The 27397-nt window shown below is 41.6% G+C and overlaps 3 protein-coding genes across 3 annotated transcripts; all 3 read right to left on the bottom strand.

Moving 5' to 3' along the window:
• Window positions 1–3854: 3854 nt before the first annotated feature.
• MELLADRAFT_67079 (uncharacterized protein) lies at window positions 3855–4605 on the bottom strand (the record flags this gene model as incomplete). Its single annotated transcript, XM_007415253.1, has 2 exons — window positions 3855–4063; window positions 4224–4605. 2 exons carry the CDS (start codon window positions 4603–4605, stop codon window positions 3855–3857), a joined length of 591 nt encoding a protein of 196 aa, XP_007415315.1.
• A 5477-nt stretch (window positions 4606–10082) lies between these two features.
• MELLADRAFT_92159 (uncharacterized protein) lies at window positions 10083–11357 on the bottom strand (the record flags this gene model as incomplete). Its single annotated transcript, XM_007415252.1, has 1 exon — window positions 10083–11357. One exon carries the CDS (start codon window positions 11355–11357, stop codon window positions 10083–10085), a length of 1275 nt encoding a protein of 424 aa, XP_007415314.1.
• Window positions 11358–13666: 2309 nt separating this feature from the next.
• On the bottom strand, window positions 13667–14047 carry MELLADRAFT_111001 (uncharacterized protein; the record flags this gene model as incomplete). Its single annotated transcript, XM_007415251.1, has 1 exon — window positions 13667–14047. One exon carries the CDS (start codon window positions 14045–14047, stop codon window positions 13667–13669), a length of 381 nt encoding a protein of 126 aa, XP_007415313.1.
• Between the last annotated feature and the right edge of the window lie 13350 nt (window positions 14048–27397).

Here is a 27397-nt window from a genome sequence, read left to right on the forward strand (position 1 = left end):
TCCCACTGTGGGAAACACTATGAGAGGCTAAACTACTGGGTGAATTGTCATTCCCACAGTGGGGAAACTATGTTTCACACGGTGGGAATGACAATTCAGGGAGTGGGTTGGCCTCTCATAGTGTTTCCCACAGTGGGGAAATTTTTTCACACTTAAGGAATTTGACCCGTGTGAAAAACAAATCCAAATCTGAATGCCTCAGGTGTGAAAGATGCCAAAGTTACTTTATCAATTTATTTTTCACTCAACGTATGCACAGCTTATCATTGCAAATGAAATTTTCACCTCGGGATAAATTTATCTATCACCTCAGATAAAACTTGGCCCAAAAGTCCACCTGACCTGAGTGAGTCTAACTTGGTAATGGTTCTCTTACTACTCAGTTGGGGCTTCTGGGGGCTTCTGCTATTTGTCAATAAACCTCGATGAACGTTTTTGACTTGTCAGGTATGAGTCTTTACAAGCATGATGTAGACAATTTATACAAATTTATACAATATTTATTTCGCAGGTCTGCACGTATCAGTAAAATTCCATCAGGGTTATTCGGTATCTGTATCAGAAGTTACAGAAACCGAGTTTGCACGTGGGTGAGTTTTTTCTGTTTGATCGGCGATCCACTCCCTCTGCCATTTTGAAAAACAGAATACATCTATGTTATCAATATACAACTCAGACCAATCGTTGGCAATGGGTAGGTGCAGATTCGTCCACTCTGGATGAAGGAAAGGTATGGGTGTGGAGCTGGATAGGTGGATATCGAGGTGGATGAAGTGAGAGCGCCTGATGAAACCTATGATGATGGGTGAAACATTCCGGTCGAGTGGTGAAAAACATGGAAATACAACTGTAGACATCGCATCAGAAGGGTTGTAATATATAACAGGGCGCTGATATGTATTAGCTATGATAAAAGCACCGGAAGGCATGGGATACCATTGACTATGGTCTGTTATGAGATCCTTTGTGTCCAAAATTGAAGTGATGCGGGTGATGTCAATGTTGTCACCTGAGATGACAGGTAAATTTTGCTGGTACCAGTCGTATTTTGAGTGAACATGTTCTGAAAGCTCCAGTCGAACTGATGTTCCTTCATCTTCGTTTCGTCCAATGGATACTGCCACAGCTGCAAACGCACAAAGTCCTAGGCCGGGTACATCAGTGGCCGATTTGATAAAAGGGAATATATAACGAGGGATATCTTCGAGGAAGGGCCATTGCTGTACCAATGATAAAGGTTGAGTCAGTGTAACTTTTTCAATATTACAACTATGAATGAAGATATCTACCTGCAACACCGTCATTTCAATCTGTTCTGCCTGTTTTAATTCTTCTGGTGACACATGTTTCAGGTACTGATCAACGGGATGGAGTAATTGGTGTGAGGGAAATGGAGACACGATTGAAAGTTGGAAGTGATTATATTACACACTTTGGATTTTTGCAACCGCCTGCTTTTACACGCTTCCTTGCTCGAACCGTCTGCAGTATCGGTCTGGTCAATCACAGCTTTGCTGGTCTCTGTCAACGCTGTCTGGGCTTTTAAGGGTTCTGCATTAGCAGAGGCTGGGCGGATGATACTTGTAATTATCATACCTTTGGTTGTCCATCATCAGTGGTGACCTTGGTTTCTTCAGCAGCTTTGCGTCGTGCAGAGACTCTCGTAGGAAGTTGAAGGCCATCATCATCGATCTTGCGCTTGCGAGATTTAGATTTAGCTTTGGGTGCTTGTGAGGTACCGTGGGTATCTGCAATGAATGTATCGACCTTCGGATTATCCTGCGAGGCTGGCAATCCTACATGTACCGCTTGTTGGGTGAAAACTATCGGACTCGGTTCAATATGGTTGTGATCGACTTTTTCATGCTTCAAGGGTATATCATACGGATCAAACATGGGGAGTGGTGAAGAAGCAGATTCTGCAAAGTTTGTTTGCAAGTTAGCTATATGTAATAATAGTATTTTGTGCATGAATATAAAAATATCAACAACTTACCTTTTTCTACTAGAGAGGTACTAGCGGGACAAATTTGGGGAAGTAACCGATTGATAATAGTTGCATTGGTTAAGGTGCTTGAGGTTAGCTCGTGCTCCTTCACTGATTGACATCCCTTTGACTTTGATGAAGGATCATCGTGGTGTAAATTGGTTCGTTCATCATCCGTTGGTCTATTTACTGTTGGGTTGTGTGGTGGTTGAGTCAATTGAAAGGATGATGGAATTGGACTGGCATGCACTTGGATTAATGAATTAATGACATTAAGATCGTCCGCTTGATGAGATGAACAATCCGATCGAGTTGGAGGAATCGTTATGTCTGCAACGCCGGAAAGGGTATGATCAGGAGTTCGATTTTCTGGTAAGGCCTGGGTGGTTGCGATAGGACTGTTGTGCGCTGAGATGATTTGAGCTGGTTGTGATTTTCGTGTTTCTTGGTAGGAAGAAGGGCGCTTGACGGCGTCAGTGGATTGGTTTTCGGTGGGTCGTGCAGGACACTCGACTTCTGAGTTGGAAGGCACAGTGAGATTTGGGTGGGTGTCCGATTGCTGTGAAGTCAGATCTCCTGATGTGATTTGAGTTCGAGTGCTGTCTTTGACGTTGGGTGCTTTCTTTGTTCTCCTTTCATCATTGGGATCGGACTCTAAGCCATCTGGGGTTGGAATGGGCGAGGGAATATCTACTTTTGAGGCGACTGTCTTGAGACCTAAACCTGTAACTTGGGCTTTTGGCAAAGGCGGATCCGGTTCAACCTTTCCATGTGATTCAGACATGAGATCACGTGCAATTTCGCAGTCGCGTAGGAAGCGCTCCAGGAGACGGGCTCGGGTACCGGCCGTAAGTTGATCCAACTGGGTGAGTAGAGTGTTGTACTGACTTGTGGTTGGTTGCGAGTGCGATTGCGAGGTGAGTTGAGCAGGGTGGGATGGTTGTGGTTTTTCAGATTCGACCTGGCCGTTGTCGATTTCATTGTCGATTGGTTGTTTGCGGCTCTTCGGTGGTTTTCGGACAACTGGGGGTTTTGAATGTGGAGGATGATCATGTGTACCAACAATGATCTCGACTCGCCATTGGTGTGTGGTTGGAGAACGGCGTGCAATCACCTTGTATGGGCAGGTTTTGGCGACAGTTGGCAGAGAAGCGGTGGATGGGTTGGTCGATGCCTTGGTCTTGTGTCCGTGTGGCCCTAAACTACACTTGTATTTCATGTGGTTCTTGCGGGTGTCGCCTATGGAGATCTCAAATCCGTTATGTGCGGCATGAGTGAATATGTACGTTTCAATCAATGTCAGATCAGGATAAGTTGTATCGGTGGACGGTGGAGGTATGGGGTTGGGGTAATTGAATGGGTTTGAGTTAGAATTGGTGATCGTTGGTTTGTTGAGGTGGCTCATGTTTGAGGAGTATGGATAGTCGAAGTGGTGGTGTGCAGAGGTAATGGTTTGGCTTGAAGTGTAGTGGGAAGGATTTTATTGCGGTGGGGTGAATCCGTTAATTGGGTTGGTCATTTTGTTGGGAAAAACAATTGGGTGGGTGGTGGGAATATGTGTATGTAAAGTTGGGTGGACATGTTATCTCTGTTGTGTGAATGGGTCATCTGTGTTTAAGTGTGCCCATAGGTGGCCACTGTGTGAATCTGGTATGTAGTGCGTGTGTACTGGGTGGGTGAGGATGGGTGAAAGGGTGACTTGTCTGAATTTAGATGACAAGTCAGCTATTCCAGAGTGCTGGGAGTTCTGTGCAGCAGACTACGGTACAACACCGTAGCATTTCACACAGATGTCACGATGTTTCATCGTGGGATCTGTAACACACAGGTGATATAGCTCCAGCTGCCTTGGTCTTGCCGGAATTTCTCATTTCGAGCCCCGTCTTTTGGCTCTTCCTCTTCTCCTGAGGATTGCCCATTTGGGATTTTTGGAAAGGGATATGGAAAGGGATTTGGGTAAAACACTTGGATATAGCTCCAGTTGCCTCGGCCATGCCGGATGTGCCCTCCCGGGACTTAAAACTTGGATATAGCTCCAGCAGCCTTGGCTTTGCCGGGTGTGCCCTTCCGGGACTTCTATAAAACGGTGTGTGTTGGACAAGAGGACAGGAGGACGAGTGTACCATGTGACGTAGGGAACGGTGAATGGATGGAGAAGGAGGTGTGTGACGGTGGATGGGACGGAATAACTCCTGGTTGGGGCGACGGGGTGTAGGTAGGTTTCTCTTTTACTTACCGTCAGGTTGGTGGTCTCTCCTGGTATCACTGCCTTTTTCCTCGTCTGTCAGTTCGCTATCGCTCGCTGACAATTCCTTCTCTTGCCTGATTCTTGCATGTTGGTTCGCTGCAGGTGTTCCGAAAGGGCAGATCAATCCCGCCGGTCCGAAGTTGCCTGGTTTGGTGCATTCTGGATCCGGATTACTAGCGACGTCTTCAAAGACCACTTTGTCGTCCTCGTTCTGATCGCGTGCGGGTTGTTCGTCCTCACCGTTGTCGTGATGGCTTCCGCTGGCTCGGTTCCTGGACCTGCTCCTGAGTCGTGGACCGGTTTCGCCATTTCTTACTGCTTCCACTGCCCGCCTTCTGTACTCAGCCAATTCTTCTACAAAAGTTACCATATTTCGAGTACCGGCTAGGTGTTCTCTGATTTGTATAACTTTGAGTTTCTTCTTTATGATCTATTTGTGAATGAAATCAGATAGAACAAGTATTGCAAGTCGTAGTCGAACAGATGGACTTTCTGAGTTCCGAGGCTAGTTGATCGTGGCGTGCGAAAGTGAGAATGAACTTTCACTGCGAGAGGTGAAAAGTTTTCTGCACGCCACTGCTGGCGAGCTATAAGCATATGCTAATAGCTACTACAACGTGCGCCTCCTTCATGGACCTTACCGTCAAGTCGTGCCTTGGTTGACGGTACCAAACTCATTGGTTCAAAAGATTGTACACATGAATCAATATCGCAGTTAGGTACAGTTTCAATGATTTGTTGTGTTGCTTTTGAAGATGCATCGAGATCTTGAAAGACAACAAACATATCAAGCAAATCAATTGACACTAATGCAAAGTTTCCGAGTACGTTGTTAATCTCGTGATTTGGTCCGTGGATCGATTTCATAGAGTATCATACACAAAATTATAAAAATGTAGAAAGCGATTCATTCAAGATTGTTGGATACGGGTATTTCTTTCGTTAGCTGCTTCAAGATATCTCAGATCGTCTCGGATAGGTAGGCAGGTAGAATGGTGAATTGATAAATATTTCGGTCCAGTCCTAGACCCTGGCAAGAAATCAGTTGTAGCTATTGAAAACAGGAAGATGATGAATAGTGATGAGGAAAATTAGATAGGTTGAGTGGATTGATTGAAAAACCGACTTTGTCATTTAGATATGCATCTTTGATGTAATCATCCAATCCACGATCCCAAGTTTTTTTGACCAGATATCTACATCATGATCAAGGATTTTAAAAATCAGCTTGATTGAATAGATGTTGGGATTGAGATAAGTTTGGGTAAATGAAAAGCTTACCTCAGTTCTAGTACAAATCAAATACCTGTTTTCAGTGGGTGGGGATACAGGCTCAGATCACAATTGATTAGTAGATACAGGATTCAAAATCCATTCCTACTTCTTCATATGTTTCTCTTAATGCATAAAATTGATATCTTCATCTTCTGGTTTCATACAAACACCTGGAGATACTAAATTTGATGATCAACAAACATTTGATCTTGTCAAGTGTTTGATACATAAATAAAACTTCTGCTGTTGAATTTGGAACCCATGATTTTGAAAAGAGTTCATTGAAGGTTGAATTTACATTTGGTTTTAGATTGATTGGAATGAGAAATTTAGATTTGAATAGATTTTCTTGAATTCAATTTAAAGTGGAATGTATAGGATTTAATGTTGCTTGATCTAAAGCCGGAATGGTTGAAGGCGTTGAAGATGAAGGTGATTGAGGTGAACTTGATGATAAAGTAATAAGCAATGATGTCCTTCAGGCAAATGTGAGAATAGTTGATAATAAGTCTTGTAAACTTGTACGCAGATTGAGTGTGATTGGCAGTGGTGAGTATTCCTGGATAATTTCAATATCTAATTCCAGTAAGGCAAGACGGTGCGGCGGATAAATGGTATCATTTGAAAATGAATGAGTATAGCAGGGGATGTAAACAGCCTAACTCCACTCTCTAAGTTCACTCTTCTTAGACATGAATTATATTCATACATGTTAAGTGATTTATATATCACATCTTTTACTTATGATTGATATATTTTATCACCATCCTTGCTCTTTCCTTGCCTCAAGGTGAGGAAAGAGCTAAATGGGAAAGCGCGCGAAGCGGGCTGTCGGATTGGTTTTCTCAAACCAAGATTATGGTTTGCCTGAACCAAATCTTTGGTTTCGATAACCAAGCGTTGGTTTTTGAAACCAACCTCCTTAAGCTCGTCTTTCGGGTTTCCTTTGCCAGTTAGATGGGGTTTTCCCGTTGACCCTCTTCCGAGGAAGGTATGGTGCAGTCATGCCGTCCTTGGCCTGACGGGCAACCCCATTTACTGCATGGCTAAACCATCTGGCGCTGTACTTCAACAAGCTTCCAGAAGTACGTTTCGGAAGTTTTCCCCTGCACGCGCTGCGTTGAGTTATAAAGTTTGAGTTTCATTTGACACTCTGCATATATTACCAAAACCTTATTTCTGGAACTAATGGTAGACTCAATTGTTCAGTTTGATGGTATCTAAAAACAACTTCGTTTTTCGTATTTCTTCCTCCGTAAATTCTTTTATATAACACTTGAAAGATTCTGACTTCCATCGTCCGACTTTCTTAATAACCTCCTCTTTTGTTCCCAAATTCGCTCGTAAAGAGGCACCTCCTACACGAAAGGAGTGTCCAGACCATTTGTCTAAAGTAGCTTTTCCCCACACTTTCTCTACATGTTTTATGAAAACCCTTTTAATCAAAAGTCCCTCTCCGCATTGGAACAAGAACAATTCTCTTCCCTTTTCTGGATTTCTCTTGAGAATCCTTTCCAGGGCTTTTACCGGATCGAGAACGGAGGGTTGTGCTTGTAAGTGAATAATTTGAATTTCGTTTGGCGAAGCCGTTTTTCCTTTCCGCAAATGAATCTTTGCCCACTTCCCCTTTCCAGATTCACCAAATTCAACATGATGATTTAAGATCGCTCCATCTGACTTCTTGGTTCTGAATATTTCACCTAACCAAATCATACCCCAGAAAGCTACTAAACCGATGTCTGCTACCAAGTCATGGGTTTCTGATTTTCCATACGATTCCACTAGTAATTTATAAAGCTTCTGTACCGTGACTGGCCTCTTACTAGATTCTAACACGATGCCTTCTTCTTCCCGCTTTGTAGCTCGTATCAACATTTTGATTATATCGTTATCGACGGTGATTTTCTTGAGATGTTTCACAATATGCCAGGCGTTTATGCCGTCGATATATTTATCAATCGTTTTAGCTACGATTGGCTTCTTTGGTGGGTTAGGCACATCTACTTTTGTTCTTCCCGCCCAAGTGATAAAACCGTATATCTCCTGATTGCTTATTGGCTCGTTCTCATCAAATTTTCTCCCTGTCGATTCTACATAAGCGATATACTTCGATAAGCCTGATGAATAACCGGAAAGAGTTGTTCTGGCCCAGCTTCCGATAGCTAAATGTGCCCCTGGTTTTGACGACTTCTTAGCTGCTCTGCCAAAATAACCTGGGACGTCGTCTGGGTGAGACGTTGCGTGGTTCCGACGTATCTTCTTTTGCTGGGGCATTGTCTGGTCCGTACTGAAATGGTTACGAACCTGTCATTTTCTCTTGGACCAGACTTTTGATCGCTTCCGTTCCTAGGAGCTCCCTTCTAATCCGAGTGTCGTCATTTTATCTGTCTCACCCTCTCTCCCGAGTTGGAGGTTGGGGTTCTCATTGGACTATACGGATCTCACGAAGACTTCGACACGGTTCACCGTCTCTTGTCGCTTACTACCAATGGCTTGTCTTGAACTCAAGGTTTTTAATCAGCTCGCTCTTAGCGGCTTTTGTGGGTGCTTCTACGTCTTACATTTGTTGCAAAAATCTATGTAAATCTCCAGGTAAGTCTATCCACAACTTATCCATTTTCCTTTTCCTTGACACCTTTCCTCTGGACAGTGCATCGGCTGCGTTATCCGCTGACACTACCCTCTTTGCTGTAACTGCGTACTGCTTAGATATGAGGCGTTCTTGTATAACCTTCCATTCCGTGTTCACAAGGGGATCCTTCGATTTCCCGTTTACCACTGCATTTTCCGTTACGGTGTTATCTGTCAGGACTGAGTAATTTCGTCCTTCCACCTTTTCCAACAACTCTATCATCAAAAGTCCTATTCGTATGGCGACAGTCTCAGCCCACGCAATTCCGCGTCTGTCTCCGTTTTCGTCTGGGTCTCTCCATCCATCTTTCAATTTAAATTGTGACCATCTCTTTCCAATAATCACCCCGATTCCGTAAGAGGTTGAAGCGTCACCTACCCAGCCGACGTTCCGGACTTCGGGTTTCGGGATGACCCGTAAAGGATCAGCTTTGGTTAATGTTTCCAACCAAATTTGTAAGTCTTCCTTGATTTCCGGAGATAGATGTCGCAGCGCGTACTTATTCCCCCAGTTTTTCATCATTCGATAGATTGCCGATGTGTATACTCTCATTTGTGGAAAAACAAATGTAATGTGGTTCAGTCTACCCACCAGCACCTCGGTATTTTTAAAGGATTGCTTCTCCTTGTGTGCGTATTCTTTTATTTGTTCCATCCTTAATTCTATCTTCTCCGTTGGTAAGCACACCGTTTTGTCTTCTCCATTCCAAATAAAACCTAAATATTTTTGTTCTGCGCTGAATTCTCTCCACTTCTTTTCATTAGTTTCAACGCCTAATTCCTGACTGGCTGCTGCTATCTGACGCATGGTAGTTGTGTTTGACCCGTCCGCCGGTTTGACGAAAAGGGTGTCGTCCACCCAACAAAAGCCTTTAAGTAAGTTAAATTTTATGATCATTATTTCTTTCCATGCTTCAGCGGCTTCCCCAAAAGTACCGCATCCTCCTACTCCGCCAAACTGAACTCTCGTGTCGACGTAAACGTAATCTTCGAAATCTAGAATCATTAGGAATCTCCACTGGTCCATTGCAACCGGTATTTGGCGATAGGCCTTTGCCCAGTCAAAGACGCCTAAAACCAGTTTTCCTTTGTAAGTTGTTATAAACCAGGCGACTGATTTGAAATCATCCCATGTGGTTTCAAAGTCATCCTTATCTACCCTAAAGTTTACTGACTCAATTTCTGGGTCGTCCTCAGGATAAGACAAGTTACTTATTGGACGAAAGGAACCGTCTCCGTTTACCACCGCGCCTAACGGGTTAGTGCGAAAGAAGCCAAATTTCCTGTAAGTTTCTTCCTTCGTCCAAGGCCCAAACATCCTACCTTGTTCTACTTCGAGTTTAAAGTTTTCTTCTATTTTTTCCCTTGCTAATAAGGCTGATTTGTGATTTTTTGGGCAGAAGAATCGCATTCCTTGTATTTTAGCGTTCCGGATTCCTTGGTCAAAACCGTGCTCGAACCCTCTCATAATGTGACGATATTTCCGATCCAGACGGTACCGCCTTAACTCTTCTCTCCATGCCGATAGGTTCATCTCGCACGAAGGTTGTTCTGGCCACACCCGTCCTGTCTTTCTTAACCCTGGGGTATCCTTATCCCATGGTTCTGGGATTCGTACTGATCTTTGACAAAGATCAAGGGCAGGGCTAGCGTTTGATGTCTGAGTTGTTAGACTTTGGGGTGACGACTTCATGAAAGGACGTGTGTCCCGGGCATTGGTTTCTGATGCGGGCGATGGGGCTTGGTCTGTCTCTCTTTGGTTACAAAGAGGGTCCTCAGCTAACCTTTGCGTGGGGTTCTTAGGCAATGGGGATCTAGTCAATTTTGGAACACGGTTTTGTTAAAAAACACGTTAGTCACTATTCTCTCTTGTGGCAATTGTCTCTTGGACTTCATTTCAACCACGTATGTGTGACGCAACGCCGCATTGGACAATCAAGCTTACGCCTTCCTTCCCTTTACGGGGTTTCCACTTTTATCCCTTCGATCGGGGCTTCGACTTCTGCTTCTGTGCCTAATATATCGGTCACCAGCGTATCGATCTCCAGCGTAACGTCCGTCACGTTTCCAGTCCTCCCGTCTCCTACCATCGTCATGGCGTCCTTTGTAACCATTTCCTTTCCCCCTTTTTCCGTTTCCCTTGTAATTACTGGTGTACGCGTGGCGGTTTTCAGTCGTGGGAGTGGTGTAGGTTGAGGTAGAAGTTGCGTTTGATTTTGCTTTGTTAGTTAACGGGCAGATGTTGGCTTTTGGCCTCCCCGGTGCGTAAGGATTGGTTCTATAGTGCCGCTCATTGTAGCTCTCGGCGGTTGTTTTGGCCTCCACTAACAATTTTTCTTGTAATTCGGTGTAATTTCCAATAGATTTGTCGACGGTTTTGCGCATAACCCCTTGACGAACCAGCCTACAATGCCTCAATGCCACCATCCAGCCGAAGTCCTTCCGTAGCTTTTTCACCACCGCCACATGGCCTTTGAATCGCTCAGCAATAGGTCCCCAACCGCATGCCACCAGGTGAGAGCAGAACAATTCCATACAATCTCCCCACACCTCGAAGTCTATCGTGAGTTCTTCCACTGGAGCGTCTCCTCCATATATCCTGGCTTCACCCCACGCTTTCTGATCTTTAATTAACCATTCCTTGTCGAACACGGTGAGTTGTATGTACGAAGTGAGACCTTTTAGAATAATTGTTAAACCCGGAGATAGGGGCGCTAACGACTCTTTCATTTGTGCGTTTCCACTCCTCAGGATTCGCCCATTGTGAATCACGTCCCCGTTCTCCATCTCGAGCGTTCCTTTCTTCGAGCTCATGATTGCGTAGGCTTTGTCTGATTCCTCTTTGGAGGACGCTCCTTCGAACCAGGTTGCTGGATCCAGTAACTCCGTGTTTCTGATGTTTAGGGCGGGAGCTTGGGGGATGGCTTGGTCGACTTGAGTCTGAATCGGCTGTGTCTGAGTTGGTTGCTGAACAGTGATCTTGTTTGGCACTACCTCTCGCACAAATGCCACCGACGTTCCGTCCGACTTGTTCGAGCGGGTTTCATCCTTGTCCATGACGTAAGGATTTGGTTGTTTCGCCTGGCCGCCACCCTTGTTCAACACCTTCAGCAAAGAGGTAGCCTCTGCGTCGTCACCTCGGTCGTACGCCTCCTGGATAAGGGTTCCTAGCGCTTCTCTTCGAGGATCTGTTTTAAAGGACACCGCCGCCAGCATTCAGTTTCTTGTTCTGATTTTCCTTGGAATTGCTACTACGGTAGTCTTAGTTATGAACTCCTATTGTAAGCCGGGTCTGGCTGGATCTCTATTTTTTGAGCCGGATCAGGCTAGTGGACACCAACTGTAAGCCTGGCCTGGCTGGGCACCTATTAGAAGCCGGGCCAGGCATAAAACGTCCTCCACGTGTACGTATCGTCCCTACTTCAAATCTTTTGGATAAAATAACAAGAAGGTAATTTCTTTTTTCGTGGTTCTCACACGTCACACCTTATATGTTGGCTGACATTGTGTTGATTCCCACGGGTGTCTTTTATTTTATAGATTTGTTTAGGAGCTTGATCGCCCGATATGAACAAGCACATGTGAGGTGTTGTGGCTTTGAACCAAGAATGATATAGGAAGAAAGATGTGGAGTATGGAGTTGGAGAATCACGACTGGGGTGATGAAGGTCTAGAAAAAATGATTTGACAAAGCTCGGATTATGGGGGCGGAATTTGGATTGTGGGAGTGAAACAATTACGTGTAAATAAAGGATTAAACAGTTTAACCGCTTACCTATCTGGTGTGTTGACTGCACACTATTAGTTCCTCCATCGCTTCCACTTCCACCTCCCTCCTCCTCACTGATTCCTTTCCATTCCTCTTCTCCTTGGTTTTCTTGAAGTTCCTCTTGTTGATTTTCTTGAAATTCCTTTTGCTGAGTCTCTTTCGATCTTCTGACCTCTCTGGTCTTCCGTAAGCCTTTTGGTCTCTCTGGGCGTTTTTTCCTAAGGTTTGTCGGAGTCCTATGTGACGTGTTGCTCCTTGGTCTGCCTCCTGTTCCTCTCCTCGGTGTTATCAGACGGTTTCCTGGTCTTATCCCCGTAGCTGCTGCTTGAGCTCGAGTTAGAACTGCGTTCAAATTTCCTTCAGTCTGATTTATTTGTCCTAGGAATGACATTGTGTTATTCTTGTGAACTTGTTTTCTCAAACTTTATTGATCTTGTATTATTGAACTTAATTTATCTTTGACGTGCTAAGTTTCTTGATCCGTTTTCTTTCTTGAATTTGAAATTAAGATTAATTCGATAATTAATAAGAGAAACTTGAGACGGATTGAAGACTTTAAGTTTTGAGAGGAACTGTCGAAGGTGCGAAGGTGCGTCAAAACTGTAAGAGGGAATTGAACTTGGATAATTTCTCTTCCAGATTGTCGCTCTTCGAGCGTGACATGTGTATCCCACCTGTCACGATTCAGTTCACAACCCGTGGACACATCCACCAAAGCGTGCCTTAATTGGTGTAATCAATCCGATCAAATGGAGTGGTCAAGGGAAACAGCTGAGGAGAAGGAGGCACAATTAAAGTTTGGTACTTAGCCTTTAGGTGTACCACACCACTTGTTAAGGCCTTAGGACCACCTGTTAAGGCCTTAGGGGTTTAATCCAGTTTCGCCGAGAAACTGGGTTGTGCCTTTAGTGTTATGATAGCGGAAATCTTTTGAGGGTGAATCAAGATCCTTGGGGAAATCATTTTGAATTGTGTTGAATAATAACACAGTCTCCCATGTGTCTTGAGGGGTGCAATAATTATATATTTGTCTTGAAAAACCATATCACACTTTTCCATCTAACTTGAATTCAACACAATGGTCGGGTTTGAGGACTGAGACTGAAACATACTCAGAGACTCTCAATGCTGACTTGGGTGCTACATATGGATGTAAGATTTTAGCATCAGGCGTATGTGGAAGATTTTGATGATCTCTAGCCTTGGGTAACTTTTATTGGACGTGAGAAAGAAGGGCTTTGTAGTCCTCGTCTTTCAGCTCGATCCTCTTTGCTTTGAGGTGTGCCAGTTTATGGTGGTTCATTTGCATGTTGTCATTCAGGGAGACTTCTTTGGTGATAGGATGATCTGACATCAGTCTTTGCAACTGACAAAACCTTTGCATCATTGTTTTATCCATCTCACCTGTAAAATTGAAATAGAAAAAAATGTGTAAGTCATTTTGCCAGCGCATCACAAGAGGATGAACCAACTCACTTAGATGCATATTAGTATGGACATTTTTCAGTACCCCAACCAAGCGTTCTCCTGAAAATTCAGCCACTTGCCCAAGAGGACCCCACCGTTGGATCATGTCTGGTATGTGAAGTGCGGAGTGATGATTTGGCTTTGTGACAAGGCCTTGAAAAATTTTCTTTGAAAAAAGGTGGTATTTTCTATCATTGATTTCAAAGTTCTGTGCATCACGTTCTGAGACACTCTTTGCACATACAATGTTGGGGCATTGCGTCAAGTAAGCTATGTTGAAAACAATGCTTCACATGTTTGAGTCGGCTGGAAGGTCCTCTACGTCTGTCACATATAGCTCAAGGATAATTAAGGGAATCACGTATGCAAACAGGCTGTGCAATTGGGCAGCCTTCAATTTCCCATGTTTGGTTTCACCGAGGTTGAGTGGAAGGCAAGTGATTCCAGATGGAAGGACGACATCCTTCAGCCGCTTTTGGAAAAGATGAATGTCGGATAATGATAGAAGCCCCCCCTTCAATCCAGCGTTAAGTTCTACATCATTTTCCTCATCATCATCACCCATTTCCTCATTTCTATCAAAGACATTCCCACTACCCTCTTCATACATCACTTGTTTTCTAGGTGGACCAGTGCTTTTGCACCCTTTATCTCTCTTTGGTCTCTTCATGTTGGCCTTTTGAGATGTATTATAGATGACAAACCCCCATCTGAAGCGGAAGTGTTGATGTTAGACTGTTTCAAGCCAATTGTGCATCACACCATGAAGAGGGAGGTCTTGCACTGGATCTCTATAAGTACGCCTGGTCAGCTCCGACCAGCGAATCCCAGTTTCAGAAAAGATTTTCTCCTTGTTGCTGACCGTGATACTAGCTTTTGAACAAAATGATGCTTTGACAACTTCTTCCTTCAGCCTCTTGTTTGAAATGATCATCCGCCCAATGTCCACCTTCGTTGCCCAGCACCATGGGCAGTATAGCTTTGCTGAATGTGAGGCAAATCCTCCAACCTTGTGCATCCCAACTGAATCCCACAACACTGTCAGTAGTTTCACCCAAACCAATCTCCCTTCAGGATACTTGTGTGTTGGGATATTGATACCATGTTCCAGAACCAGCAGCTCATCAACAAAGCCTTGGAGTATATGTGATATAGTGTCTGTGTCAGGTGCATTTGGTCCAGGTGTGATGCCAGCCATGCAGGTATCTCAAGTCAAGTTACACAGAGAAGGCCTCAGGTTGAGACAATTGAAGGCCATGACGCCCATGCACTGTTGACTCCCAGCAGTCTTGTTACCGCGTGGATTGAACCAATCAATAAGAAAGGAGAGAAGTAGATTTACTGGAGGTGGGGAAGTATTTGTAGAACCTGATAGATCTGATGGAATTGGATCAGATGGCCAGGTTACGTCTTTCCAAGCTGCTGATTGTTGTATGTCTGAGATCTTGGAATTTGATGAGCTTTCAAGTTCCTTCAACCAATTGGCAATACTGTCCTCAATCAATGGTTGGCTGATGAACCACACAAGCCAGGATCCTAGCCTCTGTGTGACAAAGACATTCTGTGGGATTCCAATGTTTATGGGTGGTACTGTAAGAAAGTGACTTGGCTTGTGACTTTGACTTTCTCCGGTGTTACAGAGTGATATATACATTGGTTTTACTGTGAAAAGATCCTTGCTGCACACTCGAGCATTTGGTGATTTTGTATAAGTGCAAACTTGAGGTGCCTTGGCAGGTGTATACAAAGTGAAACAAACAGGACAACAAATCTGTTCATGTAATTCTGGTATGACTGCTAAGTGTTTAAGTGTTGTGCAAATGTCTTTAGGAACTTGATTGTAGTTGTCTTGTTTGGCTTCTTTGGCTTTATGCTGGACAACGGTTGCTATATGAAGTATAAATTTGCAAGCCTTCTGACAATTCAGAAAGCTGACCGTAGAATAAATGGAGCCAAGCAAGGAAAACACAGATAAGGGTAATGACTAAAGTCCCAAAGAAAATCAGAAGAGATCAGCAGGGTATTGAGGAATGCTTGACTAATACATGACTTGCCAGAAGTTGATGAGTGAGCATTATTCTCCGGTTCAGATGTGGAGACATCCTCTTGTTGATTTATTTCCTTTGTTTGTAAGGGTGTTAAAGGTGGATCAAAAGTGAGACAAGGATGTTGAATTTCATTTTGGTGGTGCTTCAATTGAGTCCTCTGTGATTGAAACAGGCCTTGAATTATTTGTCCATCCTCACCCGTACAAGTTTGAGTCACACCTTTTGAGCAGGTGCAAATGCATACTGATTGGATCAGGAGATTTGTCAGTGATCAGACTCAATATCAATGAATATGGTATTAGTACCTACACATGTGATCTCCCATTTGATGGTGAACTAAGTTGATCAAGCAACTGGGGTTACAGAACGATTTGCTGACACGTTCAAAAAGTTGGAGTGCAAAAGTTCAAGAGTGGTGCGCTATCAGGGTTGCTGTTCCTGGGGTGTTTAAGTAATTTGATTAAGCAATGACACGGAGAAGAACTGGAGTGTTGTGAGCGGGGTATTCTCTAAGAGATTGATTGTGGAGTACTGACATGCAAAGGGGTTCTTGTTGCTTATACGTATCAGTTCACTAGCTAATGGAAAATATCTAATGCCAACACAGCCAGAAAGTACGTAGGTACAATGGGAAAGATTTGTGTGATAAGAGTTAAGCGTAATTGATAGGAAAATTAGAGGGGTTTAGAAAAAGCGAGTGAGTCTGGAGTCAAATTGAATGAAGTTGAAACTATTGAACAAAACAATGAGGGATCCAACAGCAACACACTTGTGTGGAATGCCGTATCCGTTGAATAAGTGTTTAGAAGAAACCTCAATAAATTATTTGCACCTATCAAAAGAACAACAACCATCCCAAATACTCTTGTCATCCAAGCATGGACTCCTTGACAGCAAAAACATGACCTCGATGCCCTGATCTTTGACCCTTTAAGTGTAATCAGTGCATTTTGATGGCAAACCCTACCAAAATAGTTGATATGCCAACAGGAGCCAGAATCTTTGGTACACAAGGGTACACAGTAGCACGGGATGATTTATTATAAGCTTGAAAATGAACAAGAGTGCCAAGTGTCTAAGAGACATATACAAATGATCAATTTTTGCTGATATCACTAGAATAGTCGATCCCTAAACCTCAAAACTTGTTGTATCAACCAGACAGATGAAGCCCTGGAACATTCTGATTATGATATTGTCAACTTTATTGGAACAATACACGCATGCTAAGCCGGCCTTTTGTTTTGCCTTATTTTCAAGTTTTGGAACACTCAGCCTCTTATTGCAAGCAATCCATGTATATATTTTTGGAAAGAAAGGATGCTTATTTGTTCTTTTGCAAAGAATTGATCAACATTTACCCCTTGACTTCTGTCTGCATGCGTTTTGGACAAATTAAGTTAGGGGAAACACATCGTGCAGACCAAGAGCTCTTGAGTTTGGGACGGGAAATCCACCTTGAATAGGGCAGCAAACTGTAGCACAGACATACGGCAAACAAACAACAATATAACCCACATTCAAATTCACCAAAAAGAAAAAGAAAAAAGAAAGATACCAACACTACAAAAAATTTAATGTATTCTGTACGGATTTCAAAAATGATGTTAATACAAAAATGTAGATCACAGATTACTTAATTAATTTTATTACACAAACAATGCGAGTAGAGATGGCCAAAAATACGTTTTTAAAGTGAGAAACGTACTGGTAAAGCATATGGGGAACAAAGATCCTGGCAGCTTACTCGGATTGCAAAGGATCAATGGTAGTTTTGACAACTAGATCAGATCATGTGAATATTCCACATGTTTTGAAGTTGGTACATGTATTAACATAGTGGAATCTGTGAAAGGGGGAGGGAAACCTGGCAAAGACGACAGGAAAGGTTTGCTACTCTAAGACAATGTGCAACAAAATGGCAAATCGACAGGTTCCCCCAATGGACCACAGTCGTGCCTACACTCCAGATTGGGTACCTTGTAGCCTGATGTGCTCATTTCCCCCGTTCTCCAGATTGTTAGGAAAATTACACCTACATTATTTTCAATATCAAAACCTCTTTCTACCTTTCTAAGCTAGACAATTCAATTTCAGTGACTATTTCATTCAATACGCTCGTCATAATTAGTTGTTACTAGCACAATTGGGCGGCGGGCGCCGCACTGACATTTTTTCTTACAACCTGAAGAATGATTGTGGGGTGTTTTTGTAGATATTTTTAGGAATTGGTGCACTCCCAGTCGCACCTGAACTTTGACACATCTGTTTTGTGCTTTTTGTGACAAACCTTAAAATGCTGAATGACTGCATGGTGAACATTGTGTAAATTATAATTTATAGTGTATCCTGCCCCAAGCCTAACCCCTAACCCCAAAACCTAACCCTAACAGTTCCTAACAAATTTTTTCTTCTTCAGTCTCATCAGAGATTTAAGGTTTTTATCTTTATTATTTTTCCTTGTGTGCAACAATTATAAATTGCCAATCAATGATCCAAAATGATAGTCATACAATGTGGGTGTGGTTTCTTGGGCTATGCAGATGAATGCAGTGAAGTTCCTACTGATGATACACCAAGTCTTGGCAATGAACTTGTCAGACCAACCTGTCTTACTTACCTCAGGTGATGATTGTATTCCCTTTTTTGCCATTTGCCTTTCATTTTGTCTAAAGATTTGAATTTCAACAATCCATTTCAAAAGTCATTTTCTTGATCAATCTGCACCAACAAAGATGCCTTGGATCTTCATATGCAAGCATATCCGAGGTATCCTTGGATGGCAATACCCTTGGATGCCTTGTCCGAGTAATTGATCTGAGTCTTCTTTTGGGGCTAAGAGAAGCCTCAGGACATCTCCTCAGACCCAGAGTCTAAGCTTACATGTGTCCCAAGATGCCTCCAATTTTTGGATTCAAGTTATGTTTGATGGCTGTGGACCTGGTGATGTATGAAGTCATAAATTGCACATGGATGCCAAGCATGTATCCTGAGTTGATCTTCACTTGGTTATCTACTTTTTCAAACTCATCCTTTTAGAGCAGGTTTTTCATTCAGAAATCATTTGTCTTGAATCTAAATCAATCATTCCTTGTGATACAATCAAACTGATTACAAAGATCTATCAATAGCTGATGGTTGCGTAGATGTTTTGAACCATTTCTTTCAAATGTTTTGACTTGGGTCTGACTGTTTAGATTTCTTGATCTACTGTACAAAGATATCAAGATTCAATTTTGTTCTTTACAATGTGAAGCTTTGCTGAGAAATGGTCAATTGTCACAGCAGATAGAATATTTGTAAAATTTATCACATAAAGATAGTGAAAGGATGCCAAGAATGATCATGACAAAAGTGCCTTTGTAGCAAATGAATTTGAGTAGGGTGATTGGAATTCCACTACAGCATCTCGGATTTGCTGCAAGATATATCAAAATCAGTGAAGTTTTGCAAATTATCAAACTTGGATAAAGTGGTGAAGTTTAAAAACTGAAATTTGGATAGCTTGACACAATTTATACATTGAGATAAAGTAGTTCCAGTATGTATTAACATTGAGTCTCTCAAGATATTGGTGATTGGAATCAAATCAAATGCTTGATATCTTCATATTATTACAACTGAAATCTTGATCAAACTTTATGATAAAATGAATTGTGTTTACTGATACTAAAATCTGGAAAAATAGTATCCTGCTCAAAAACTCTAATCAGAGACACAAAGGCTCCAATTTGAAGTAACAGCAATCAGGTGAAGCTATGTCTTCCTGTCTGAAATTGACATAGGTATAAATGATCCAGTTCCCACAACAGGTTCCTGAGCATGGATTAGCAAAGCTCTTGTACATTGTCTCAAAGTAGCCTCAAACTCAAAGCCACATCTTCATTGTGATCCTCATAATGTCTCCTTGCATCACCTGAGAAGGAACTCTGAAACCCATTCAGATCCAAATTTCTCCATGTTGGATTCCTTAATGAATTCATTAAGACATGATCAAGTCTAGGTAGAATATTAGCCACTTGGATTTTAATGATGTATTGGTGTATGAAGCACAAATCAGTTTAAATATCTTGTACCATTGGATTAAGTAAAATTGAAAATTTCAATAGTTCATATTGGTTGGGGAAATATGGATTAATTGGGTTGGGTTGGTCTTGGTCCATGAGATCACTATCCATTGTTAACCAACTGTTGACTATTTTGACTAATTCACATATGATCTTGGATTTGAGGTCTTTTGTAGATGTGCTCACATGACAATATTAGATACAAAATGTGAGAATCCAGATTAATGAAACAAGTTCAGCCACTGTAAGGTCCCATAGATTCACAAAAAAAGATGAATCTCAAAGCTTAAAAAACTTCTTCCTCATCAAAACGTACAAAGAACTGTCTGAACAATTTTTACTCATTTTTCACAAACCTGACACAGAGAGTGACAACCAGTAACAGTGCATTTAATCAAATCTTCAAGTTGATGGCTTGAGATTGAGATCCTTTCAGTTTGTGATTTAACTTATGTGTTCAATAAGTGGTTTTATTGAAAAATATTTCTGATGATATCAATAGTTTCTTTTCAATATTTGAATAAAATTCAATTGATTAAGTGATATCAAGTTTTATTGGATTAGGTTGAGGTGGTTGAGGGCAATGGGCAATAGGCGATAGGCAATATGTGGTGAAGAGAGGAATTGGTTTTGATTGGAATGTTTTGAATGAATGTCAATCTGCAGATGATGATATCAGTCATATTGATCTGGGCTTTTGACCGTCATGAAGATTGATCTGGAGCAATACAGAAAAGTTGAAATTGAGGGAGTCGGAAATGTGTTCAAAATGTCAGTGTCATTGCGATGGCCACAGTTTTACCAAACTGACATGGTGATTGGGTCCAATTGTCTTTTTCTGATAGTATATAGACAGGAAAAGAAAGATTGATCATCACTACAATGTTCTGATACTTTACCTTCAGTGGTACCTTTTTCTGTTTCTGGATCTTCCTTTTGTAGTTGAACTTGTTTACGTTCTTGACGTCTTGCTTGGTTCTTCTTGGGTTTAAATTCAAATCAAGCTTTTAGTTGATCTCGTTGAATTTTGAGTTTGATTCGTTCTTTCTCTTGTATATGTACGCGTGTACAAGTATTCATAGAGGTAAGAAATTTGGCTTGGAAACAGATGTTGATGATCGTGCACATGCCTTCAATTCACCTTCATCCTGCTGTCATAACCAGTAATATATATCTTCTTGAGTAAATCTAATGTGCTACAAAGTTAGATTGAGTTTGGGTCAGATTGAGGCCAGTCGAGTGCATTTGTGTTTGGCTTTGACTTGAATGAGCTCAAAATTCTAATCTCGATTGGGTTGTATGATATGGTCTAAGTGTTTGTGAGACCAATTCAAGAGAGGTCAGTGATGCAATCAGATTGGATTCAATCATTTCAAGAGAGTACTTACTTCCAATTGCTGTTGATGCGACATCAATTTGGGTGGAATAGGATTGATCGCTAGCCTCAAGATTGGCACATAGTTCTGTTGATTCGATTTGGAATCAGGATTCATTGTTCATAAGATCTTTTGATTCCAACTTTTGAACGCTTGAATGGTACAAGTTGTGAACTTCCATTCAATATTCTTCACTGGTTGTTTTAGTCGGCTCTTGATACTTTATAAATTTTGCAATTTATTCAGATTTGCTTGATTGATAAATGAATTTAAATTTGTATCGAACCTTTAATTTCTAATAAAAAAGTGTTGGAAAGATGGCAAAAATAGTCTAACCGAGTTGTGTGTAGTTAGATGAGATCAAGACTGTTGTTGTCTGTTGTTGTCGTTTCATTGTGATCATTGTTATTAATGATTTTTGATTGATTTGAATCAAGGGTTTCTTAAATTGATGGATGGGTATTTAGAATGAAAAAAGTGTCAGAAGAAAACAATACATCGTTTGCAAAGGATGAAACAATGGTCAAGACATCAATGAGTTAAGATTTAATTCATTAACAGCAGGTTCGATGTGGAGGTTTCCATTAATCCCAATTTCTAGCACAAACCAAAAAAGAAAAGCATATTTATTATTATAAAGATAGACAATGATATAGAGAATTTGTGAAATATTTGGTTCATTTTGATGATCTTCATTGTTTAGAATCTTGGTCCGAGATTAGATTATTACTTTTTTTCTTGATTTGAATCAACTCAACTTTGATTGCCATGTTGACTTAAAACAAAAGCTGAAGTGTTGTTTGATAAGCCTGGATCGTATCTTTTGGGCTTCAAAGTACAATAAGGTGATAGCTTGGCTAAAATGAGTCAGATTTTGGGTAGCAGATCCACATTCAGGCCTCAGGTTTGTAATGCTAAAACTAAATTCAAAAAGAGAGATGAACTAACAGTTGTTTGATATCTTGATCTACCAGTCGTCCTTCCAAATTGAATCAATGAAATAAAAACCAACTGTATAAATCGAGGTTCAAGTTGATATGATGTTCCTCTCTATTGTTTTTGTCTGAATCATTGTGAATCACATGAGTCAAGAGATATGACTCACCAATGAGTAGTGCAATAATTGCTACTGTGATACTAATCACATCATTTGTATGGCCAACTGCTGGGGTTATTCCACCTGATTCCAATAAAAGTAAAGTGAGATGATATTTACATTGGTGAGCCAAGAACTTCAAAATTGATTCCTTTGCATCCAGTTTGGATCGGTTAGGTCCTTGAATGGCTCGAATAGCTGGAGAAGATTGAGAAGTAGGACCAGAAAATGACAAGTATTCATTGATCTCATAACTTCTTTGACTGAGTGAGTTGAATATTGGGGATGAAGAATTTCAAAATTGGATCATTACTTTGTAATCCTATATTGAGATCTAAAATAATCTGAGAGTGCAGTTAAGAAACAAAGTTGAGGTTTCGTATGACCAATTTGGAGAGAAGCTACACGTGCTAAAGTGAGACCTCAAATAATGTGAAATTGAGGGGAAACGTTGAAATGCAGCCAAGTAGGTGAGATCTTGTGAGTTGAGGGTTGAAGTTGGTTTAAAAGGATTTGAGCAATCAAGATTTTGTCAGATGATAGTTTCGTTTGATCGATAGAGACTGAATATGTTCTGAATTGGATTGGTTGGTTGGGATGTCGACTGGAAGGTGAATGAAGGAGCACTTGATCATTTTTGCAAACTCCAAGCTGAGCCAAAGTCTTGTCTTTGTCATTGTTCTATTCATTTGATAGGTGACTTCCGCTTGATTGAGATGGTGAGAGGAGATCAAGAGGAGTTGAAAGTGAATGAACAGCAGAATTCAAGTGATACAAGGATGGAAAGTTATTGTCAGAAGTCCAAAATGTTGGCTGCCCAAAACGCATGATTTTCCAAGCGGGGATTGGAGGTTTTGTTGAGTTTTGTTCAAAATGACGGTTCTCTGTTGATATGTATGATGATGATTTCTGAGATTGTGATGTTGATGTTGAGGTTGATGGTGATGTTGATTGGATTTGATTTGATTTGATTTGGTTCAATTTTATTGTTGATGTTTGATCGATTATTTGGATTTCAGATCCTGAGTGTAATAATTGAACATAGTGATGTATTAAACTGAGGTTTTGGACCCGCGCCCTGAGTGAAATGGCTGAGAGAGTAGTTTTCGGTTCCTACGTCTTGTATCAATGTCATTCCTATCTCTCGGAGTGGGGAGCACTCCAGTGGAGAAGCTCAGCGCCTAGTTGGCCACCCCCATGTACTCCTGCCAGCTTCATCTCTCTTCTAGCGCCCCGCATCCCGGGGCACACTCTTGCAATCCAGGTCTCCGGACCAAGCCTGGCTCGCAGCGTTGAAGGCAGCGCGCAGCGCGCCGAAACGCAGCGCCCGCCGCACGCGCTCCGCTGGCGCGGAATCCGGGACCCCGGGTGTTGCACCTCCCGCTGTCATTCGGGGCCGAAATTTGGGGATGTCGCGCTGTCCGCTGACGAACCCTTGCCCCACGCTGACCAACCAGTTTACAGCCTGCGCTCAGGCTTCACCACACCACCCAAAGCCACCCATGCATTTCGATTCATGCCTTGGCTCCATTCACAATATTCAATTCAAGCTCTCCAAATTGGCGCCTTTACCGTATCGATCAATCAATTTCGATCTTCTTTTCAGAACGATCGTTACGCCATGGACTTTCCATATCACTGGATTTCTTCATCTCTCAATCTCGACAAACAGTGGCTAATTGGCGCCTTTACCGTATCGATCAATCACATCGATCTTCTTTTCAGGACAATCTTTACGCCATTCCCTTTCCATATCACTGGATTTCTTCATCTCTCAATCTTGACAAACAGTGGCTTCGATGTTTGAAACCATGGACCAATCTTCAGCTTTTACTCATAAATGTAAATACCTATCTTCCCATCTTTCAATCTCATCGACTCCCAATCCATTATCATAGTTGTTGATCTGACCAATTCAATCTAAATTTTTCCAATTCTTACATACTCAATCGATCTCAACTTCATAGTCTCCGATCATGTCTAAGCAATCTACCATTAAATCTTTCGTTTCTTCGGGCTATGAGACTGACGATGAACCTGCCAGCCAACCTTGTCGCTCCTCTCGCATAGTTACACCTGCCAGACAACAACCTGGGATGATCGTTCCCTCATCTGACTCTCGCCGTGGCCTGGTAGACTTAAACTTAGGTAGGGATGTGCGTGATGGACATGTTCATCGTCGTAGAGAGCGCTCAGCATCTCTATCTGGAGGTCTTGAGCTGGGTGAACCAGCTCGTGGCTTGATTTCATTGTTCCATGTAAGTCAATGTTCTTTTTCTTTTCATTTTTGATGCCTTGAAGTTTTATTCAATTATTCTATCTTCCATTCTTTCTTTTTCTCTTCTTTCCCTTAGGGCAACGCAACAGGTACCTCGAACCAAACCCGACGGGAACGTTCTGTCTTGGTCTCAGAGGTAGGGGTAACTAGCTCGGCCTCGGTGAATACTTCATGTTCAGGACATCCGCGTCCACCGGTATGTCACTATCTCACTTTTCTTTTCTCTTTATATTTTTTTATCTCAAGCTTGTCTTGTTTTGTGTTACTGACTTTTATGCCTGTTTTATATCATTTAGAACCCATCGTGTCCACCAGTTGACTTGCAGCAGGACTCGGACGAAGAGAACGCATGTATTCGCAAACGAAAACGAAATCAGCCTGAGGAACTCGAATACGACATTCCGTATGTACGGAATGTGAGATGTGTCAAGGTGACAATGCAAAAATCAAAAAACAAAAATCACAATTCCCGGGTGCGAAAATCAAAAATCAAAGACAAAACTACAGAAAATACTCAAATACAGGGCAAAAACCCCTGTACTGGAGTAAAAGTCATGGCAGAAACCCCTTTCAGACCAGGTTACGGCCCAAATTTCAGTAGATTTACAACTTGAAACTCAACATTTGTCACCCCATTGTCGCATTGACACAAAAAGTACCAGGAAAGCCACAAAAGAGGAAATCAAAATTCAAAAAACAAAAAAACAAAAGTTGAAAATCAAGAAAAAAATGTCGATAATCAAAAAACAACAATTAACAAACCATAAACAAGGACCCCAAAGATGAAAACTTCACATTAGATGATGGAAAGTGTACAAACCACTTCTCGACCTCTCTACCTCTCAACCAATCACACAACCCACACACCATCACCAATCATCTTAGTCATTCTTCCAACTTTTGTCATAGTCACCACCCATCCACTTGTTCAACAAAACCTACACTACACTGAACTTCTTTGATCGTCTCCACTCTTCTTCATCCTTATTTGATTGTCTTCACTCTTCTTCATCCTTCTTTGACCGTCTTCACCCTTCTTCAATCTTCTTGGATTGGCTTCAATCCTCTGTAATCTTCTTTTACCAGCGTCAATCTTCCTTAGTATTCTTCAATCGGCTTCAATCTTATGTAATCTTCTTTGATCGTCTTCACTCTTCTTCATCCTTCTTTGATCGGCTTCAATCTTCTTGAGTATTCTTCGATCGGCTTCAATCTTCTTGAGTATTCTTCAATCGGCTTCAATCTTCTTGAGTATTCTTCGATCAGCTTCAATCTTCTTCTTTAGTATTCTTCAATTGGCTTCAATTGGCTTTAGTATTCTTCAATTGGCTTCAATTGGCTCCAATCTTCTTCAATCTTCTTTGATTGCCTTCCATATTATTTGATCAGCTTCAATCTTCTTTGTTTTTTTTTCTCAGAGCTTTGTCTTTCAACATCATGAACCGTCCCAATTGTCCCTTGTGTCAAAATACTCTCCGTCAAGGCAGACAGCAAATATGTGAACCGTGCCTTGAAAACATCAATGCGGACCAAAACAAAATAGTTCCTCAATCTTCTCAACCCCGTCAGGCCCAACCCAATCTTCCCAACCCCGCCCTGCCAACCTCAAGGTCATCAATGCCAAAGCAGTGCTACAACAGAATGTGCTTGTATCCTGGAAGAAGTACTTGACATTACACAATACCGCAAGTATACCAGCAATCACAACTTTGAACTCTGTGATTCTGATATTCCTTTGGTCAATGAGGTGATGCAAGGTCTCAGTCATTGGTCTCATAAACACTATGACGGAAGAATAAAGGTTGCGGATCTTCAGGGGGTGGGTTTGGTATTGACAGTCACAGTCCTCTGGCAAGCCAAACCGGCCTTTGATTTTTGCTTTGATTCTTTGACTGACATGTTCTCTTCCAACATCCCGGACTGGATCCCGTTGGGCATTGTGTTGTTGAGCCTTCTTCCGCTTTTGGTACTTGACCAACTTTTGCTTGCAGAGGTCTGATACTGGTTTTGGCATCTACGGAAAAAAACATTGTTTTGATTAGTGGTATGATCAACACTTCAAGATTTTGGAATTTGTGTGGGGATGCCGTGAAATAATGATCAAAGTGAATAAACATTGAGTGATTGAATATTTGATGGATTGAATGTTTGATTTGGGAAATGAATCAATGTGAGATTTTATGAATGATTGATTGATTGAATGAGTATTGAGTAATTTCTTGAGGATTGAAATCAGGAAGCACCGAGATACATTTAGCAAAGGGTTAGGCTGGTATTTGGGGGTCCCCTCGGTCACTTGCCCTGCCCTTCACAAGACATAAGCATCTCTGCATGTATCTCAAGTACTTCCGTCTTCCATGAGTCAATGTGAATAACCTTGAGCTGTAAATCTTTGGATATAAGTGAATTTGCATATGTGAATAATTGTTTGAAGGAATGATTGATAAAGTAATGTCTTGAGGAGTTAAATCAGGAAGCACTGAGTTACATTTAGCAAAGGGTTAGGCTGGTAGTTGGGGGTCCCCTCGGTCACTTGCCCTGCCCTTCACAAGACATAAACATCTCTGCATGTATCTCAAGTACTTCCGTCTTCAATGATTGTTGGTGAGTAAATCATGAGTGGTAAATGTTTTGAATTATATGAGTCTTCTTTTGCGATGAATTGAACAGATGTTTGAGAAATATTGATTGATTTATTAATCTACATTCAATTATTATCGGCTTCTTGTGGATTCTTCAAGGTTCTATTTCTTCTTGAGGATATAATATTTGTTCTTATATGTTCTGTCTTCATCATGTTGAAGTGTAAGGAAGTAATGGGAAGACAAAGGAAGGAGCAAGATTACCTTGGTTGATTCAACAAATTGAAGGAAGCGGACAGTATGGTTTTCAGTAATAAGATCAGCAGAATCAGAGAACAAAGGACTGGTTAAATGCTTGCACTCGAATGGTGGCTGAGTTGTGGTCAGCCATCACACTGTGTATACACATGTAGCCTTACACATTACAGTTGATATGTCTACATATCTAACATGTAAACATATGGTTCACACAAAAGTTGCCCCACCAAAAGATTCATCACTCTTTGAAGGGAAAATCCCCAATTGGTTTTATAGCTTCTGTGATCAATCTTTCAATAATTTTATTTGTGAAGA

Source organism: Melampsora larici-populina (assembly GCF_000204055.1).
Source record: "Melampsora larici-populina 98AG31 unplaced genomic scaffold MELLAscaffold_49, whole genome shotgun sequence".
Lineage (NCBI taxonomy): Eukaryota > Fungi > Basidiomycota > Pucciniomycetes > Pucciniales > Melampsoraceae > Melampsora > Melampsora laricis-populina.